General features: G+C 35.7%; 1 protein-coding gene and 1 non-coding gene across 2 annotated transcripts in view; one reads left to right on the top strand and one right to left on the bottom strand.

The window, feature by feature from the left end:
• Positions 1–22,459, bottom strand: part of LUZP2 (leucine zipper protein 2) — a 235,305-nt gene that overhangs the window by 21,439 nt on the left and 191,407 nt on the right. The window contains exon 7 of the mRNA XM_008686893.1: positions 3,432–3,522. Coding sequence (XP_008685115.1) covers positions 3,432–3,522 — 91 coding nt within the window. The remainder of the gene's footprint in view (positions 1–3,431; positions 3,523–22,459) is intronic.
• LOC121104870 lies at positions 14,903–15,035 on the top strand. Its single transcript, XR_005837244.1, has one exon. It is a non-coding gene; the product is annotated as a small nucleolar RNA SNORA9 (small nucleolar RNA).

Raw genomic sequence — 22,459 nt, 5'->3', positions numbered from 1 at the left:
TAAAGCAGCCCAAATTGGAGCTGAGTTTGCAGCTTGTTAAAATCATGCCGAAGGTATTTTCATGTCACTGTATTAAAATGGAAGCAACCACATTTCATGATATTAAACACAAATGAGAATATTCTGGGTGATTTTAGACAAGCTGAGTAACAACAGTTCTCATAGATCCAAAGATCCCCCTGCTTTGGGGCGCCTGGATGGCTCAGATGGTTAAGTGTCTGCCTTCGGCTCAGGTTGTGATCTCCAGGTCCTCGGATGGAGTCAGTCCCATGTCGGGCTCCCAGCTAAGTGGGGAGTCTGCTTCTCCTTCTCTTTCTGCCTCTACCCCTGCTTGTGCTCTCTCTCTCTCTCTTTCTCTCAAATAAATAAATAAAATCTTAAAAAAAAAGATCCTGCTATTTTCTTTCTGTGTGGTTGAAGAAGTCAGCAGAATTGGTGTCAGCACTGGGGAATCCTGGAAAGGAACTAAGCTCTCCATGCTTAAAATTAATCATACTCTGGTTACTGTAGCTTGAGGTGATGATGGTCCACTAGATTTCTCATGGAGAGAGCTTAGCAATGGATGAAATCACATAACAGCTTCCCGATCAGTTCCACAGTCCTACATCAACACTGGTCTTATATACATGGTTACATAATAAATGAAGGGTTTGGGGATGGATCTCTCCTACCCACTATCAAAAGCCATACACAGTTTCTCATATTACTATTATAGAGCCCCCTTAGGCACTGCCCTCTTTAAAATGTAAATATAAGAGAGTAGGAGAAGCAGCAAAATCATTACTAAACAATATACTAAAGGGATTATGTGCTATCTAAACCAAAGTTTTTCAAACTATGGCTCACAAACCACCCACCTCAGAATCACCTGGATTGGGAAGTGGGTGGCTAGGTCCATGTAAAAAAATAAAAATAAAAAACAGAGGTTACATTTAGTCCTTTTCATTTATAATTTCCTAAAGAATTTTTCAAAATCTCAATTTTTAAAAGCTCCCCACATGATTTTTACTATCATTTACATGTGAAATACATTGGCAGCAAAACTCGACTGCACATTAGAATCACCTGGAGTAATTGAAAAAATAACTACAACTAATGTCTAGACCCCACATGCCAAGATGTTGAGTTAATTTTTCTGATGTCAGCTCTGGTCATCAGTATTTTATAAGAACTCTCCAGGTGATGCTATTTTGAGGACAGCGAAGAACTGCAGGTCTAAAATTTGAAAACTGATGTTCACACCAGTTCCACTAATTCCTGCTGCTTACATCTGGTGTACTTCACTCATCTATGTTATTCTCACAACCTTTAAATGTAATTGAGTCTACAGCCTATGAACACTGAGCACTCTCTGCACTAGAAAGTATAGCTTCTTGGAAGCAGAAACTCCAAAGACTAAAATCTAGACAGAGGTCAGGTTAGAAAGAGAGCGTTCACCTTGGTGCAGGTGGAGGCAGATTTTTGAAGGGACCCAGATTGGGACCTGCAACAAGGTAGTATGAGACCTACTGAAGGGAAAGGAAGTATCAGGGACAAAAAAAAGGACAATAAAAGTAGAAGGAGAGTCAAACAAACAAACAACAAAAAACAATTTATGATTTTTGAGCAGGTCTCACTCTTGATAAGAAAAGTAGACCAGAATTTTGCTTTGGGAATCTTAGCAAAACACACAGAACTTTTCAGCGTTGCCTCCAATGCGAACATCTTGTTTGTTTGTTTGTTTGTTTGTTTATCTCTCTGGTAAGCTTGATGAAGTCCCAGTTCTTTTGTCCCTTTAGATGTTTCTACCACCTCATTACAAGACTGGTTTGCTCAAGGCACACACAGGCTCACCGGTCAGTACAGAGGCAGGAATAAGGCAACTGAATCCCTCCTAATCTAAGAGCTCAAAGTGGTACTTTTAAGGATCAAGTGAACATTACTCATAAGGGTATAGCTTCCAAGATTCTTTTCTGGTCCTTCCTTTTTTTTTTAGTGATACACAATTAAGATATAACCCAGTTTTAAGTGTACAGTATAATTATGTCTATATTGCAAAATGATTTTTTGGTAGTTTTAAGAAAATATATCAAGAAATAAAGACATTCTCCTTAAAATTAACCCTATGGTCTCATAACTTAATTGGACACAAACATTTGAAAACCTGAACCATAACCTTAATTCGAAACAAACTCTTTAGCCTGGGAATCCGGGGTCTCTCACATTTAAGTCCCAAATTATCCTATCAGGCATATATCCCACCACTTTCTGCACTCTATTCTCTAGTCATTTTATTCTGATGGTTTCTTGTCTCTGCACATTTGCTCACACTGTCAGAGACCTATCTATATTCTAGCAAAATGTTCCTTCCTAGAGAAAACCTTCTTGACTTCCTCATTTGCAAGTTTGTTGCAGAGATTTTCATTTTTACTTCTCATTAATATTATGTTCTAAATTGGTACATGTTCAAATATACAAAGATTTGAAGGCTAAATTGTTGAGAAATTCATATTTCTAAATTCTCTTTCTCAGCCAAGAGAAGGAAAAGAGACTGACTCCGTTAACTTATGTGTCTCCTCTACCTTATCTTCTTTGCAGTAGCCTGATCTTTTTTCCAATCACGAGTAGCTTCAGCAGATACTTTTCATTTTGTCAAATCGATTAAAGCCTAACTTCGAATCTACTCAACACAGTTGTCGTTGGCTCTTTCTCATATCCAGACATTATAGGTCTGTAATTGTGCCAAAGTTCCATAATTAAAATTTCACTATATTATTATGAGAAATATAAAAAAGGCACAATTATATATGTTCCATTATCATCTGAAGGTTAAGAATCTCTCTTCCTTCAATGTAATGTCTCTATTATGCTGGGTTTATGTTTTGCAGGGAGAATACTATTGAATCACATCCTTTGGGGTTTTGTTTTTGTTTTAAATATTTTAACAGCTTTCTGTCACATGGTTGTGGGGATGAGCACATTGTTGGGCGTGTGGCTACCCTCTTACCTCCCAGACAACTCAACTTCATAGTACTCCTAAGAGTCTGGTTACATTTTCTAACAAAATACCTACTTCACTGACATCCAAAGAACACTTGATTTTTCAAATTTTAAAGTACAATGTTTAGATAGTAGATATCACATATGGAAAGTTTCATGGTGGCATGAACTATGCTTAAAATGCTTATGTTCTTGGGGCGCCTGGGGGGCACAGCGGTTAAGCGTCTGCCTTCGGCTCAGGGCGTGATCCTGGTGTTATGGGATCGAGCCCCACATCAGGCTCCTCTGCTATGAGCCTGCTTCTTCCTCTCCCACTCCCCCTGCTTGTGTTCCCTCTCTCGCTGGCGGTCTCTATCTCTGTCAAATAAATAAATAAAATCTTAAAAAAAAAATGCTTATGTTCTTATTCTCATGTTGAATGCTACGAAAACCATTTTAACTTATTCTTACATTTTGAGAATTGCACTCAGTGGTGTTCGGATTTTCTTCCTTTGTTTTCTCAACTTGAGAGCTCTCATTCCTTCCGGGAACGGTTTGCTGAGGCTAGAGAAAGAGAGAGCAAGAAATAGGTTCAACCAATGGATCCATGCGACTATTGTGAAATACGATACAATGGCAAAGTCACACTCAAGGAAAATGAATACAATGGAAATTTGTACTTATCAGAGACCTTAAAAATTGTACATAAAAATTCTTAACTTTGAAAATAAATAAAATAAGTTCTGTGCAATTTTGTATTAGTGAGGTCCAATGGCATTATTTTCCCACTGGAAATATTTATTGCTTGCATAATAAGCTTTTATTTTAAGGTTACTATCCCCACAAAGAGCAGGAATCCTGTCTTTTCTCTTTTACTCCAAGTACATCTGAGAAATCTAAGTGTACACTTCATATTCTCAATCAGAAGGAGAATGCTTCATAACAGCTCACTGTAATTTACATAGAGGATTACACCTACTTCAATGCTTTACGAACTAATCAAGCACTGCTGCATATCTCTGGAAACCTTAAATACTATTCTAAAATTCATCTCTTTAGGATCACTAACATTTTTTTTTTAAGATTTTATTTATTTGAGAGAGAGAGAGAAAGAGAGAGTATGAGCAGGGTGGGTGGTGCAGAGGGACAAGCAGACTCCCTGCTGAGCAAGGAGTCCTATGCTGGGCTCTATCCCAGGACCCTGAGATCATGACCTGAGCTGAAGTCAGATACTTGACTGAGTCACCGAGGCACCCCTAGAATTTTTTTTTTTTAAAGGCAGTTTCTCAGATTCTGGCAGGGAAGGGTATGCATAATTAATATATATAAATATCCCCATAGGCTGGTCTAAGGTTATCCACTGAAATGTATGTTTCTTGGGCAAAGCTGATTTGAATATGCTGTTAGGCTCATCGATCCGTGAGGGTACTATTGTAGGATAGACAAAAACTAAACTCAGTGAATGCTAACATGTTTGATCTGAAACTGTGATCTGAATGGATCACACAGGAGGAAGAAAAGGGGACTCTAACCACTGGGGACACAGGAAGGTAAAGACAAAGATATGGTCTGATCAAAGTACCCAAACCCACTCAGATTTTGTCTGTGCTACTTACACACAACACTGACCTGGTTTTCCATAGGCAGTTACATTCCTGCACAGGGGAACATTCTTACAAAATAATACTTTGATAAAAATAAAAACCAAAGATACTTCATAAAACTAGTAGAATATTAAATGTAAAAAAATCAATAAAACTAGTAGCATATTAGAGAAATAATAGAGAATAAAGCACTTTAGTTGACTAAAATAGTTCTTATATTAAGTTACTCAAACACTGGGCTTTACATATAATAATGGATAAACAAATAAACAAATAACTAAATAAAATTCTTTTTCCTTTATACTTAAAGGAGTTCAGCTTCATTGTATGAGTTCCAGAAGGCACTTCGTGTTTTCCCCTCTCTTAGTCCCTCTTTCTCTTCTGTTCTTCCTTGCTTAAGACCCTTATCTTCTGATCTCCCCTCTATATCCTCTGTTAAGAATAAGAAATTTAAACAGGAAAACAAAATGTCTTTGAATAAGCCAGTACTCTGTATTAGATGTTGTCGGTAGATAATAAAGATGAGAAAGGTGTTGTTTTTGTCTTCATAGAATTTATACAGTCTGATTTTTATTCACATAAATAGCCCTAAGATAAAGCAGATTAATGAAAGAGGGCACAAACAAAATCATATATATTTGGAGAGAATGGAAGTTAAATCCACTTGGGATAATAATAAAAGGCATGATGGAAAGGGCAAGCTTTAAAAGAGGCCTCTGAGTGATTAAGGAAAGAATGAGGGAGAGCATTCTAGGTGAAGGGAACAGTATAAGCAAAGATACAAGGAAGAAGATTCAGCTGTTTTTCTGTTGGTTTACAGGGTAGCAGTAGAGTGAGCATGAGAAAAATGCTACAAAGTAGGAAGGCAATTCCAAAATTGAGCAGCAAAGTATGTATTTAAATTTGGTAGCCAAATGAGAGTCCACTGGATAGTTCAATGCAGGCATTGGACATGGCTAGAGCCTCTGCTAGGTGCTAGGGTGACAGAGCAGCAGTATAAAGGCAAAAACGGAACAGAAGAAAATTAGGGCATGCAAATCAAAAAAGAAACAATAAACATCGATCAAGTAGACGGTAAAAGGCTGAACTAAAGAATTAATTCTGGCAATTGAAAACAGATTGCTCTTTGTTGAGAGCAAAGATTAGAACCTACAAAATTGAAAAATTCTATAGAAATAGAGAAACCTGGAGGAAAGGTAAGCTTGTAGCCAAGAGGGTTATTTGTATATTTCTAATAGAGAGTATAAAGCACTTGCTACTCTTAAATAGGCACAATTTAATAGCAGTGTTAAATACAGTAACATGAATCAAAACAGCCATTTAATCTAGCTGAACTCTACCGGACTTCCTATGAAATTAGAGATAGTTTGAAGAAAGAGGTTAAAAAGTGGGGGGGGGGGATACATAAATGCTAATAGTGAAGGAGAGTCTCCCCTGGCAATCACAGCAAGAACCACAACTGTAAAAAGATAGAGTTAATCCCATTAACAGGCAAGGTGTAATTTTAGTGTATTTTGTTTCTGTTGAACAATTAAATCATTGAATAAATAGTCTCAACATACCTTTGAAAATTAATTTACTGTATGATAGCGTTAAAGGGAATTAAAATATAAAATTCATTCATCATTCTAGCAATAATTATTTTTACTTCTCAATGTTGTCTTTCAGTCTTTGTTCGTATCCTCATGCATATTTACAGAGTCACAATTATAGAGCTCATGACATACTTAATTCTGTTTTTACACACATATATGTTTTATCTACCTAAAGATAAATGTAAGGATATAAGTATCCTTTACATGTCTAAATAATATTTCATAGAACAAACTTGCAAAAATGTATATTTCAGTTAGACACTTTGGTGGTTCTGAATTTCAGGTTATAATATTGTGAAGAATATCAGTCTTCTTGGTACCAGCTTGCAAGATAGCTCATATCCCACTAGTCATTGATTTAAATGTCTGACTCTCTAAGCTGGGAACCCATGAAGGAAAGATATCATGCCTTATTCATTATTGTATCCTTTGAAGCTAGTACATACTTTTGCATTCAGTAAGTTTTGTTTTTCCTTTCATCATTTATTTAAGATATATTTCTTAGGACTACAGGGAAATAAGAATTAAGGACCAAACTAAATCAAGAGGAATGGATATATTTATGGTTAGAGAAATCTTTCCAAAATATGACAACCTGAATTACTTCTAGCAGCATGAGTCAACATTAATTGTGCATCCACTCTGTGAAAGTAGTGTGTTTGGAACTGAGATCAAACCCTAAAAACATAGTTCTTGATCTCAAAGAGCTACCATTTGCTCCTCATTAATTGTCATCGTATCTTCTACCTTCCTAATAGCTCCTGATTTCATTCTGGAGGGTTACCTCTTTCATGGTATGGTGTTTCCAAAGTACTGTTTTATATATCAAATTCCATGACCCATCCAAGATATCAGCTCATGACCCAAGTTAGGTCACGATACCTCCATTCTTAGAATATTGATTACATTAACAGGAGGCCATAAATGGTTAGGCACATTAATTCCAGTAGGGTGTCTCGTCCAAGTTGTTTCTACAATAAGACCCCTCCTTATGGTTCATACGTCCAGTCTTCTGAAGCAGCTTTTGTTTCTTCCCATTCCCAGATGTGTTACTTCTATCTTTTTCTTGGTACTATGAGCTCCTGATGTTTTATCAATGAAGCCCCTTCATTTAATCTGGTAAGGCTCAGTGTTGGTGGCATGTAATCACAGAAACCTGGATGATACAGGGAGTCAAATCAATAAAATAAAACTGATAGCATAACATAAGGGCTCAGGTAGAGGTTTACCATGGAAACTAATAGGAGAGAAACCTAACCCAGCAAGAGAAGCTCAAAAGAATAATAACAGGCTCACCAATGATGGAAATTACATTTTAGGGTAGATATTCAATATCTTCCTAAAAATATAAATATGTAGCTTATTAATAAATTTTATGTTTGATTTTTTTTTTCATGCAAGTACTGTACATTTGTGAAAATGCTCCCAGATTTTGGTGGTAAGGCTGAGACAAGGAATATGTCCAAAACAAAAGGTTTTATCTATCTATCATCTATCTATCTATCTATCTATCTATCTATCTATCTATCTATCTATCTATCATCTATCTATCTATTATCTACCTACCTATCTATCAATCATCTATTTACCTACCTATCTACCTACCTTTCTATCTGATTTTGTGGGCTTTTGCTACTTTGGACAGATGATAAAAAGAGCTTCATTAAATATTAAGTTCACAAAAAGCAGAGAGAAAAGAATGACAGTGTAACTTTTCTCGTCCATAAGTTTGCCAAGGCTACCCTTGTGCTCACATATTAATAAATTGGGGTACCTGGTTTGCCAGTCTCTATATCGATACTGAAGTTATCTCCATTTTGCTTCAGGAAAAAAATTTACATATATTACTTTCAACAACTGGAGGAAATGATACATTGCTTCACCAGTGTGAGCAACAAAGTATAAAAAGTATCACTTCAAATACAAAAATCTAGTATTTAATTGAAGAACTGCTTACATTTAAATATAATACATGTAATCCTTAAAAAGGCTTTTGCCATTAGTGAGATGCTCCTTGTGGAAAGAAGCTTTGTTGAATATGATGAATTAATACAGAATGGGAACTGACTTCAGAGAAAGATAATGTATTTTTAGAGTTAAAGAAATGAGGATTCAGATTCTGGATTAGCCATAAATTGGGGACTTGGAAAATTTATATCATTTTGGTGGGTCTCTGTTTTCTGCCGCTTTGCTAAATTAGGTCAAGAACATCTAAACAGGGTGGCCTGGGTGGCTCAGTTGGTTCGGCTCAGGTCACGATCCCAGGGTCCTGGGATCAAGCCCTGCATTGGGTTCCCTGCTCAGAGGGGAGCCTGCTTCTCCCTCTCCCTCTGCCTGCCACTTCCCCGCTTGTGCTCTCTCTCTGTCAAATGAAATAAAATCTTAAAAAAAAAAAAGAAAGAGAAATTAAGAAATTAATCCCAATTACAATGGCATTAAAAAGTACAAAATGCTTAGAAATAAACAAGGAGATAAAAGACCTGTACACTGAAAACTAGAAGACATTAATAAAAAAAATTGCAGAAGACACAAATAAATGAATAAATATTCCATACTCATGAACTGCAAGACTCAATATTGTTAAAATGTCCATTTGACCCAAAGAAATCTATAGATTCAATGTAATCTTTATCAAAATTCTAATGGCATTTTTCACAGAAATAGACTACGAAATCCTAAAATTCACGTGGAACCACAAAAGACCCCATAGAGCCAACACAATCTTGACAAAGAACAAACCTGAAGGCAACAGGCTCCCTGATTTCAAACTATTAAATTAACTATAGTAATCTAAAAAGTATGGTATTGGTACAAAAACAGACAAATGGATCAATGGAACAGAGAGCTCAGAATATACTTGCACATATAGTTCAATTAATTTATGATACAGATGCTAAGAATATACAATGGGGAAAGGACAGTCTCTTCAATAAATGGTGGTGGGGAAACTGGACAGCCACATGCAAAAGAATAAAACTGGACTGCTATCTTACACCATACACAAAAATTAACTCAAAATGGCTTAAAATCTGGAATATAAGAATTGAGACTATAAAATTCCTTGAAGAAACTGTAGGTGGTAAGCTCCTTGACATTGGTCTTGGAGATGATATGACATCAAAAGCAAAAGCAACAAAAGCAAAAATAAATGAGATTACGTCAAACTAAAAAACCTCTTCACAGCAAAGGGAACCATTACCAAAATGAAAAGACCATGTACTGAATGGGAAAAAATACATTAAAATCATATATAGATAGCCAACAGGTACTTGAAAAGATGCTCAACATCACTAATTATCACCAAAATGCAAACCAAAACCACAATGAGGTATCACATCACACTTGTTAGAATGGCTATTATAAAAAAGATAAGAAATAACAGGTGTTGGTGAGAACGTGGAGAAAAGGGCACACCCCCCCCTGCACTGTTGGTAGGAATGTAAATTGGTGTAGTCATTATGGAAAGCAGTATGAAGTTTTCTCAAAAAACTAAAAATAGAACTACCATATGTTCCAGCAATTCCACATCTGGGTATTTCTCTGAAGAAAACAAAAACACTAACTTGAAAAGATATATGCATCCCCATGTTCACTGCAGCATTATTTACAATAGCCAAGACATAGAAACAAATTAAGCGTCCAACTATGGATGAATGGATAAAGATGCAAATATAATATTATCAGATACATACAATATTATTCAGCCATAAATGGGATGAAATTTTGACATTTTCAAAAACGTGGTTGGACCTTGAGATTTTTGTTGTTAAGTAAAGTAAGTCACAGAAAAAGACAAACACTATGTTCTCACTAAAAGCAAAAGACAAAAAATAAAACCAAGAAATAATCTCATAGATACAGGGAACAGACTGGCGATTGCTGGAGGTAGGGACTAGGTAGTGGGCAAAATGGGTGAAGGGGTATACATTTAAAGGTATACATCTTCAGTTATAAAACAAACAAGTTATGAGGATTTCATGTACAGCATGGTGACTACAGTTAGTAATACTGCATTGCATAATTTGAAAGTTGCTAAGAGAACAGATCTTCAAAGATCTCATCACAAAAAGAAAATTTGTAACTATGTATGGTGATGGATATTAACTAGAAATTATTGCAGTGATCCTTTTGCAATATATACAAGTATCAAATCATTATGTTGTATACCTGAAACTAATATGATGTTATGCGTCAATGATATCTCAATAAAAAAATTGAAAAGCCAAAAAGGAAATGGGTACAAAGCAGCAATGTAGATGGTGACATATCATTGAAATTATATTTATTTTCCATCATAAACTTCCATGTTTTTAAGTTTTTGAATTACAGGTCGAAAATAAACTGTTTTCTTCAGATAAAAACAAAAACAATAACAATAACAGAGCGTCTACTTAGCAGGCTATCTGGTGTACAATGGAGGCTCCACAGAAATATATGTTATGTCCTATGGCGAAAGAGTAAATATTATCTTATATGGTAAAGGATGTGATGAAATTACGGACCTTGGGAAGAGGAAATTACTCGGTGTCTTAGTCCAATTAGGCCGCCATAACAAAATATCATAGACTGGGTGGCTTAAAGAACAGAATATTTTCACATAATTCCTGAGGCTGAAAATTCCCAGATCAGATTTAGCAGGGTTCGGTGTTTGGTGAAGGTTCTCTTCTTTACTTGGAGACTGCTGCCTTTTAAGTGTGTTCTCACATGGCAGAGAGAGAGAGCAAGCTGTGGAGTCTCTTCTTATAATCTTACCAGATCAAGGCTCCAACCTTAGGACCTTAAATCCTGAATTACTTCCTTAAAGGCACCTTCTTCAAATACAGTTAAAGCTTCAACATGTGAGTTTTAGGGGGACACAGTTCAGCCATACCACCCAGAATTATATGGATGGGCCCTAAATACCTCGCGAGTGTCTAAGACAGAGGGAGATTTCACATATACACACAGAAGAGAACGTAATGTGAAGGTGAGGATAGAGACAAGAAGGATACAGCCACAAGCCTAGGAATGTTCACACAACCACCAGACATTGAAAGAGGCATGCATGGAACGTATTTTCCCCTAAAACTCCCAGAGAGAGTATGGTACTGTGAGATTTCAGACTTCAAGTCTCTCAACATGTGAGAAAATAAATCTCTGTTATTTTAAGCCATCACGTATTTGTGATTTGTTACAGTAACCACAGGGAAATAAACAACTATCTCTTGCAGTAATTTAGAAATGTGTTAGATACTCATTTTCCTAGCACTTGAATATGTTCCATAATTCTTTCCAAGGCAAAATAATTTTAAATTTCCTCAGTAGTATATCTAAGGTTCTCTTTTCTTTCTTTCTTTTTTTTTTTTTAAGATTTTATTTATTTATTTGAGAGAGAGTGAGTGAGAGGGACAGCACAAGCAGGGGAAGCAGCAGAGAGAGAGGGAGAAGCCGACTTCCCACTGAGCAAGCAGTAAAATGTGGGGCTGGATCCCAGGATCCTGGGATCATGACCTGAGCTGAAGGCAGATGCTTAACCAACTGAGCCTCCCAAGTGCCCCTCTCTTGTCTTTTCTGATGAAAAATCCCAAAGCCTGAACCTTTCAAATAGTACTGAGAATCTGTCTTTAACATAAAAACTATTAAAGAAACTGCTTTGTAAATGGATGAAATGAACATCCTTAGCAGTGTACTTGTCAAAGAAAGAATTCCAGAATCAACGGCATATCTTAGTCATTTCCATGTTCTGTTGGAAAAAGCATAGGCATGTATATTACATATGTGGCTTTTCTTTAATTTAAATTGATTTTTTATATACTCTGTGTATTTTTAATATATCACATGAGGAAATTGGAATAGGTGATGTGTGAAGTTCTTTCCTTAGCAGCAGAAAGATCCAGAAGAATAATCAGGGAATGTGAAAGTGAATGGCATGGAAAAATAGCTTTGATTCTGGGCTCACAAACAGTATTCTCACAGCAATGATAAGTGCAAATACACACACACACACACACAATATATATATAATATCACAACATATTTCTTTCAACTGGTAAACACTTTAAATATAATATTTAATTGCCTTAAAACAGAATGAGATAGATTTAATTTCTAACCAAGACTGAATAACAATGATTACATTTACTCTCCTACCTGAACAAATGAAAAAAAATTGGAAAAAAGAGGAAACAATGGTATTAAGAAAACTGACAACAGATAATGAGGAGACAGTGGTGCCTTAAAGAGAGGACACAGATGAGACACATAGAGTTGTATCATTGGCAACTAGACACCAGGAGAAGGATATTGAGGAACTGAAACAATGAGAAATGTTGGGCACCAAAGACCACTATTGGTAGGAATGAATTCTGCCAAAGCCTACACATGTACTGGCTTCTCCAGAGACCAAACCATGGTCTATATCTTCCTTGTAATGAGGACCATGAACATGAATGAAATGATTGGAATTGTTTTGTTGACTTAATTTAGTTCCTAGGGTCTTGACAGAAAAATGAAATCATGAACTTTTTTTTATTTTTGAGAGAGAGAGAGAGAGAGAGCATGCATGCATGGACATGAGTGGGGGTGGAGGGAGCAGAAGGAGAAGGAGAAAGAGAATCTTAAGCAGGCTCCATGTTCAACTTGGAGCCCCATGTGGGGCTCCATCTCACGATGCTGGGATCATGACCTGAGAGGAAATCAAGAGTGGGAAGCTTAACGAACTGAGGCACCCAGGTGCCCCCAAATCATGAATTTTTTAAAGGTAAAGACAATGCCTCTTTCAACTCTACAACTATTCACAACTAGCATCAAAATTGACAAAAGGAAGATGTTTATGTTATTTAAAAGAACAGAAACATCACAGAACTCTTGATGCTGTATCTCACCTGAACTCTGTGAGGCAGGTATTATTAGCTCTATCTCTGAGGTAAAAAACCTGAGACTTTGAGATGTTCACTGAGTCACCAAAATCAAAATGCTTTTGGATGATACAGCTAATGATTAACCCAAGCTGTAATATTCTGATTTCTTTGTATTTCCAACTCCATCTTAATACCTCCCTATTAGAGACAGTGATGATAGAATTCATCACCACTTACTATATGTCCTCTCTTCACCCTCAAAGTATCTAATGACTGTCCCCAAGCATCTAGTTTCTGTAGTTGTGCTACTGGTAAAAAGAAAGGGGGTCTCTACAGAGTACTCTTTCTGTAGAATCCAGTTGCTACAATATACTTTAATTTCATTTAAGTTTGCTTTGTGACCAAGTAATTTCTTCAGGAAAAAAATTTTTAAAAAAATTAAGACAAAAATTACACTCTATTTGAAGAATATAAATATCCATATGTATTTGTTAAATTAAATTTACCAAATACATTGCTTTTCTACATACTCATTAAGTTTGGTCCAGTAAAAATGTCTGATAATTTTATAGATTGTTGACAAATGGAAGTCGTCAGGAAAGGTGGTATGAATGCCATCCACTCATAATTTTCCCAGAATCATCCCTTTTTAAACTTTAGCTCACATATATATAAAATGAGGCAAAGAGAGTGACCAGAAAGACTGTATGCGGTGATAGTTAAAAACAATTTTTGGGGGACTCAGAATGTTAGAAAAAGAAAAAAAAAGTTGAAAGGACAAAGCTTCTCCTTGCTCTACCTCCCTTTCTATTCTTAGGGTAAAATAATATGCTACAATACAAATAAAATATATCATTAGCTAACATACAATTTTCAAAGCTCAGTTAATGCCCTTCTGGTCCTGTGCTCCTAATTCTACTAAAGTCCTTCTGTTACACTTCAGCAGAAAATACACATCCTTGTCTTTTGTTACCTCTTATTATTTCCCATTTTTTACGGTATTTCCTGAACAACAGCTTTAACTTGAAAGCCCAAAGCTTTCTGACATTCTGTTTTTCTCCAGTTCTTCAGTCTCAGATTGTTTACCAAAGTTAGAGGATTGCTAAGAGGAAACACAGACCCTCTTGTGGGAGTCTGTATAATAGAGTTATCTCTAAATAAGAGTCAACAAATCATTCCCTAAAAACAAACAGAGCTGACTGGCTTCTTAACAAAAACAAATCCTGGAGCGCGCCCAAGTCTCCTGTTGGTCTAACGTGAGCAGAAGTTGTCTGTGATAAATTCTATAAATACATACTATTCCAATTATTAAAAATTATTTTGTTTGACAGGACCCTTTGCAGCAACCTTGGGGTGTTTCATATCTTCTGAACAAGTCACACACTATCTTCTCTGTGCTTTTGTTCAATTTGCTCCTTCTGTCCCAATTTGCTTTCTCCTCTGACTCTGTAATCTGAGTCCTACCAGTGCGAGTGGCCCCATCTGTCACTTCTTCCTTTACAAATACCTCCTGAAGACAGAGGTAGGTATGGTAACATCTATGTGATTCTAAGGGAGTGAAAAAAGATACAACAACTAATAACATTTCCAGGAGAGGAAATATTAGAATAAAGTTATATGCCAATTTTATGATATATCTTCATGTCAACGTGGTAAATTATGAAGAAGAAAAAAGGTGTATTGGAATCCCCATTTTTGCAGAGAAGAAAATTAAAACTCAGACAGTAGCTAAATCATTTGTCCCAAGTCATAATGTTACTAAGTTTGGTGCAATACTAGTTTATTAGTTTCCTACTGCTTCTGTGACAAATTACAACACACTGAGTGGAATAAAGCAAGGCTAGTATCTTAAAATTCTATTGGCCAGATGTTTGACATGGTCTCAATGAATTAAAATCAAGGTTTCCTGCAAGCCCCCAGCATGCTTGGGTCTGGGGTGCCCCCGTGCATTCCTGCAGTGCTTGAAAGAACATTTTGAAATGGTTTGAGGCCTTGCCCTATTCCATCCAGAGCAAGGTTATGATTGTTTTCTTCCATATCTGGTGTGCTGGGTGTTGTCAAGATCTGTACTCTCTCATGTGGTAACCACTTGCCACATATGGTTAGATTAAGTTAAATAAATTTTTAAAAAATAAAATAAATAAAATTAAGGTTTCAACAGGACTGTGTTAATTTCTGGAGGTTCTACAGAAGGATACAGTCTTCTTTTTCCAGCTGCTAGAGCCCACTCATGTCCTTCAGCCTTAGTTCCCATCCTCTGTCTTCAAACTCAGCAAATCTATATCTCTCTGTGTCTTCCTTGGTCACAACTCCCTCCTTTTGCTCTTCTTGCCCACTTTTAAGGTCTTGTTTTACTTTGGGCCCATATAGATAATCTAGGTTAATCTCCCCACTTTAAAATCAGCTAATTCGCAACTTCATTTCTGTATGCATCCTTAGTTCTCATTTGCCCTGTAACCTAACAAAATCCACAATCTATTTCTAAATAAAAAAATATATATTTATAAATGACTCATACACCTAAGACGAAATCATAATGTACCTTTAAAAAATTCTTAAGTTGGATTTCTAATAAAAATGCTCTATTTTAAGTGTTTGGAGTAGAGCAAAGGCAACCCTTTGTAGGAAAATGTATAATTCTAAAGCATAAAAAGAGAAAAAAGGATGAAACACTTAAAAAGTCTGCAAATTACCCAAATAAAGGAGGAAAATGCCAATAAGAAAGAGAGGAGGAACAACTGTGGAAGTAAAAAACAAAACTAGAAAAGAAAGCTTAAGCAGAAAGAAAGAATTCTTTAAGAAATATTAATAGACAACTTTGAAGAAATATCGGTAGGCATAAATAAACTATTTGGAATGAGAAATTTGGTATAATTATATTACAGCAAAATTTTAAAAGATCTAGCAACAATACCAAAAACACCATTTTATTATTTTATATTATATTTTTTTCTTTTTCTTTCTTTCTTTCTTTCTTTCTTTCTTTCTTTCTTCCTTTTTTTTTTTTTTTAAGAGAGAGAGTGTGTGTGGTGGGGACAGAGAGAGAGAAAATCCTAACCAGGCCCCATGTACAGCATGGAGCTTCATCTCACAACCCCAAGAACATGATCCATTGGAGCCAAAACCAAGAGCGGGATGTTTAACCAACAGAGTCACCCAGGCACCCCTAAAGCCAATCCATTTTAAAGCACATATGAAACTGGCAAATTTCTAGAAAAATACAACTTTGAATCCATTTTAAATCACATATGAAACTGGCAAATTTCTAGAAAAATACAACTTTGCAAAACTTACTGAAATAAAAATGAGGAAACTGGATATCATCTAGCAAGTTACTGGATAAACGTGCATTATTTAGCAATTACTGAGAAAATCAATGATCTGATTTAATTTGCCTATCTAAATCACACGAAAACAATTGTATGTGGACTCAATAATGTAGAGAAAACAATCTGTAAAATATTTGGAAGAAATATAGAAGAGCAGTTTTATGACTTCAGGACAGGAAACTTTTTTAAATAAAAAAGGCAATAAGCACTAATCATAGCATAAATTGATAGGTGGATTTGACTACATGGAAATTTAGTCCTTTTTATTAAAAGGCACATCATAAAAAATACATGAGAAACAAATAATCAAATAAAAAAATGAGCAGAAGATATCAACAGACACTTTTCCAATGAAGACATACAAATGGCTAACAGACACATGAAAAAATGTTCAACATCATTAGCCATCAGGGAAATTCAAATTAAAACCACACCGAGATACCCCCTTACGCCAGTTAGAATGGCAAAAATAGACAAGGCAAGAAACAACAATTGTTGGAGAGGATGTGGAGAAAGGGGATTCCTCCTGCATTGTTGGTGGGAATGCAAGTTGGTACAACCACTCTGGAAAACAGTGTGGAGGTCCCTTAAAAAGTTAAAAATTGATCTACCCTATGATCCAGCAATTGCACTACTGGGTATTTACCCCAAAGATACAGATGTAGTGAAGAGAAGGGCCATATGCACCCCAATGTTCATAGCAGCATTGTCCACAACAGCCAAATTGTGGAAGGAGCCGAGATGCCCTTCAACAGATGACTGGATTAAGAAGATGTGGTCCATATATACAATGGAATATTACTCAGCCATCAGAAAGAACGATTACCCAACACTTGCAGCAACATGGACGGGACTGGAGGAGATAATGCTAAGTGAAATAACTCAAGCAGAGAAAGACAATTACTATATGGTTTCACTCATTTGTGGAACATAAGAAATAGCAGGGAGATTGGTAGGAGAAGGAAGTGAAGAATGAAGGGGGAGTAAACAGAAGTAGGAATGAACCACGAGAGACTATGGACTCTGGGAAACAAACTGAGGGTGTCAGAGAGGAGGGGGGTGGGGGGATGGGCTAGCCTGGTGATGGGTATTAAGGAGGGCACATACTGCATGGAGCACTGGGTGTTATATGCAAAAATGAATCATGGAACACTACATCAAAAACTAATGATGTACTATATGGAGACTAACATAACATAATGAAATTTAAAAAAAAGACAATAAAAAAATGAAAAAAACCACACCACACACAGGAACTAAAAATAGTTATTTGTAAGTCAAAGGACTGATATCTAGAATATATAAAGGATCCTTATAAATAAATAATTGACAAAATTTAAGAAAAGAAGGGGAAAGATATAGTCATGCCTCATAATGAGAAAAACAAATTTTGTGTTCCATTAGGAAAAGATATCTCTACCTCATCAGCAATCAAGAAAATGCAAAATGAGACTTGAGTGAACTACCATTTTACACTAAAGCAGCAAAATTTTTGCTTTAAAATACACAGCTAATGTCAGTAATACTGATAATGCTCCAATTCTCTTTTTATGTTGGTTGGTGGACTTATGTGTGTTTGTTTTACTATTTTGTACATAATTTAGGTAAAAACATAAAATAATTAAATGTTATGTCAGTTACAAAATAGACCTATTGACATGGCAATGGTTCATGCTTTGTTAAAATGGTACACAAAAGAGCATGCACAGTATCTTCCTGTTCTGTGAAAATGTATAAAAGTACGTATAATATGTGCAAAACAAAGTTTATGAGAGAAAATATGTGAGGTATTTTTTTTTCCTAGTTGGGGGTATTATGGGATTGTTTTATGTTTTATTTATTTATTTACTTATTTTGCTGTTTTGTTTTTTCCTTGAAATAGCACAGACTGTTTCTAAAATAAGAAAAAAATGATAAAATTATAAAATATTGTAAGAGCAAGATTAATTCTAGTCAAAAAATTTTTCAGAAATATGATGGAGAAATTGAGGCTAAAAATTAGACTCAACACTGTCACAGGATTGGAGTTTGACATGAGGGAAAGAGAAACTGGAGAAGAGGATTTATATTTCAGCAAAGATAAAATGAAAAGAGTTCTAAAACAGAATGTGGTCTGTGGGAATTTAAAAAAGTACATGAATATGCTCCACGGAGAAAGTTTCAATATGGAAAAGTGTAACCTCTAGATTTAGGAGTTTAGACTATATCCACTAGGTAATGAAGAACTTGGATGGTATCTAAATAATTTTTAATGTCTCAGCAAATTTTAGACCTGATTACTCATAGAACTGGTGCTTGTAACATCAGTCCTTGCCACACAATTCAGTTACCATATTATATATATATTAAAAGAAAAACAGCTATGAAGATTGAAAAAATATGGCTTCATGGGTATTTCTAAACTTCATTTCTAAGTAATATGAATTTGGTAAAAAATTATGAGGTAATAATAATGTAAATAGCTTACATTATTTATTCAAGTAGAATTATTCTAAATTAATTATGAGATAGAATATTTGTGTTTCCAAAGTGTTTTGAATATGAAATTTGCTGCATTAAACTGAATTACTAATTACTAATTACAGTAATGATTATTAATATTTCAAAATGACATAAATCCTTGTTTACATCAGAAAGAATCATTTAATAATAATTTATTCTCTTATACTAATAATTGTCTAGGAATATTTAGAAAATGCATTCCTTATATCCTATGGTATTGCTGATAATTTTAAGGTCACAGAATAACTCAGTAACCTGATTGATATTAAATATATGGATGTGTGTGGCCCATATGCATAATGAAGACTGTTTGCAAATGGACTGGAAGAGTACATGGATATGTTTGATTACAATGTGAGGGGCTCCTGGGTGGCTCAGTTGGTTAGGCAACTGCCTTCAGCTCAGGTCATGATCCCAGGGTCCTGGGATTGAGCCCCGCATCGGGATCCCTGCTCAGTGGGGAGCCTGCTTCTCCCTCTCCTGCTCCCCTGCTTGTGCACTCGCTCCCTCTCTCTGTTAAATAAATAAAATTAAAAAAAAAAAAACCCTGAAACAATGAGGTTAATTAAAGTGGGAGTAAGGACTTTTACTGGCTTAAAAAATTGAAATAATTAAAGTAATTTTAAAGACATGGAGTTTGCTTTTATTTTTCTTTTTGTTGGGAGAAGAGAGATAACTAATAGTTTTTATTTATAGAGCCCTTGCATAAGACAGAAAAATGTAAGTTAATATGTGCATTGTATTTCAGCAAATAATCATGCTACCTTTTCAAAATGAGGAAACTCAATTCAGAGTTTAAGAAATTTGCCCATGGGGTCCCTGGGTGGTATAGTTGGTTGGGCATCTGACTCTTGATTTCTTGGTTGTGATCTCATGGTCCTGAGACTTAGGCCCGCATCCGGCTCTGTGCTCAGTGCAGGGCTCACTTAAGATTCTCTCTCCCTTTCCCTCTGCCCCTCCAGCTCTCTCTCTCTCTCAAATAAATAAATAAATAAACAAACAAATAAATAAATAAATCTTTTTTCTTTTTTTTTAAAGAAATTTGCCTGGATTTGACAGGTAGGAAAATGGTAGAGCTCATTCAAATACTCACTCCTTAATCGCAGTGAATCCTAATACTGGACCACTGTAAAATTTAATTAAGAAAAAATGGACATTTTAAGTCAATAAACTTACATTGTTTTTACCTACATTATTTATATGCCATTTTCCAAACACAGCACTTCTGAAGCATATTAGGAAGAATAATATTCACAATGCAACAATTCATCTCCAGACATTAAATGGTTTATAATTATGAAACTTCAATAAATCAATTCCAATGCATAATCTGAATCTTTACTACCAAATTTTCAAATATGTTCCCTTTCATCTCATTTTAATAAAAATACACACCCTTCCTCTTTAGGGTGGTACTATGTATGCCATCCATTTATTTGTTCATTCATTCAAAAACTACTTCCTGGGTGACTTAGATGTGGCGAGAATATGGCAGAATACAAAACAGACACAATCCCTGTGTTCAAGGAGCACCCAGTCTGCTAGGAGAATTGCATTAAAATAGGTAATCTCACAAAAAGTTAATTAAGTACAATTTGGATAACTACCATGAAAGATTTTTCAATTGCTTTGAGGGTATAGCACACAATAGAGTAAGCTGACCCACTGGGAAGGTCAGGTAAATTTTCCTGAAGAAGTAGCATTGAAAACAAGACCTGAAGGATGAGCAGTTCCCTGGGTGAGGAGGCCAGGCAGAGCCTTCTGAATGAGGGAGAAAAATAGGTACAAAATTGAGGAATAAGAAAACTTTCTAACTTTAAGGAACCTAAAGAAAGCAATATGCCTGAGGAAAGATAAGAAGTGATGAAAAATACAGTTGGGAGTGGTAGGCATGGGTGTGGGTGTCTCATTACTGTCTGCCTAATTCTCTCCCAACTTTGACTTTTAGCTCTACCCACAGAGGCATCCACATTTTGTATAGTTACAGTTTTCTTCCCCCTCTGACTCCACATAGATGCCCTCTATCTCCTCTACTGCATCCTCCAAAATGCTCACAGTGCAATGTGGTGAAAGACAAAGCTGAAGGCGATCATGTTGATTGATCTTCCTCTGTTGACTCAATTCGACATTCAGGTTAACACAACAATTCCTGGGACTGAAAACAGAAGCTCCTACCAAACCTCTCTTCTGCCTCTCTTTCTATATGCGCCTGTTACACAGTAACTGTTCTCCTTGTCAATACTCCAAAACTCACCACTCACCATCTCAAACACTCCCTCCTTCTCTTTTTTCTCTCGTTCACATGTGTGAACATGCATACACATGTGTGTCTGCACAGTGTTTTTAGGTCTTGCATTATTCCTAACAGTCCCCTCCTCTGTTCCTCAGCCCACGGTTACTTCTACTTTCCCCCAAATCCTTTTCCTGATAAATTTCCACTTACCCTTGAAACACACTTGGAGTATAACATGCACTACTGAATCTTTCCAAATTCTCCCATGGAAGATCACATTTTTCTTCACCTCTGTCTTTCCATAAGATTTTTTTTTCATTGATAATGCTAGTTTTCATTTCTAATATGTTCAATTATCTTTCTCCTTTACCATACTGAAGACTATCAGTTAAAAATCACTTAATTGTAAATTATATAATCCCCAACTAAAAACAGCCTAAACACTAAGAGTTGTTATCTCACATAAGAAATCCTAATATAGAGGAGTTCTAGAGTTGGTTAATTCTGTAATCCAGGATGTTGCCAGGATCCAGTCATTTTCCATCTTTCTGCTTGCTGTTTTCAGAACACTACTACATAATTACAAGATGGCTACAGCAGTTCTAATTTAATAACTTTCTGATTTATTCTTTCGGCTATACACTACCATAGGCCTATTACATATTTCACCAGTTGTAGATGGTAGAGTCCAATTAATAAAATTATTAAAAAAGTTATTAAATTAGACCCCAAGAGAAATTATTTGTTCAGGGGACCCCAATATATCATAAAGATATGGAAGGCTTCCAAGAATTCAAAGTATTCATATACTTAAGAGATAATGGTTGTACTGGAGCAGCAGAGGAGATAATAATATCTGCAGGTGATTAAATGTAGCATCAAAACGCAAGCATTTGATAATAGCAGAATCCATTTATAGGTATATAAACCAACACCGGGAAAATAACTCTGTAGAGATGGCAACAGGAAAAAAAAAAAAAGATGTAATTAGTGAAGCATAAATAAATTGTTATATAGTGCTGCAATAAAAAGGATTCCTCAAATCAAAAAGAATGGAATTTTGGAGTGACTGGCTGACTCTGCTGGTAGAACATGCGACTCTTGATCTTGGGGTCCTGAGTTCAAACCCCACACAGGGCATAGAGCTAACTTCGAAGAAGAAGAAGGGGGTGGGAAATGGAATTTTGTTCAAAAAACCTGATATTTAGGTCCAGAAAATGAGAGTGCCTAAAAATAGGCAGGGAATAGCTGGTTTTTCTGGAGGAAAATGCGGTCAGTTAAAAATGGGGAGATGAATGATCATACTTTATTAGGAAATCACAATTGGTAGATGTTCATTCTTGGACCTTTCTTTTAAAAAATTCTCCGAAAATGACTTTAGTTGCATGAACAGAGTATG

The sequence above is a fragment of the Ursus maritimus genome, unplaced genomic scaffold (genome assembly GCF_017311325.1).
Source record: "Ursus maritimus isolate PB19 unplaced genomic scaffold, ASM1731132v1 scaffold_23, whole genome shotgun sequence".
Taxonomy (NCBI): domain Eukaryota; kingdom Metazoa; phylum Chordata; class Mammalia; order Carnivora; family Ursidae; genus Ursus; species Ursus maritimus.
Note: the sequence above shows the minus strand (reverse complement) of the source record. Positions and strands in the feature narration are given on the sequence as shown.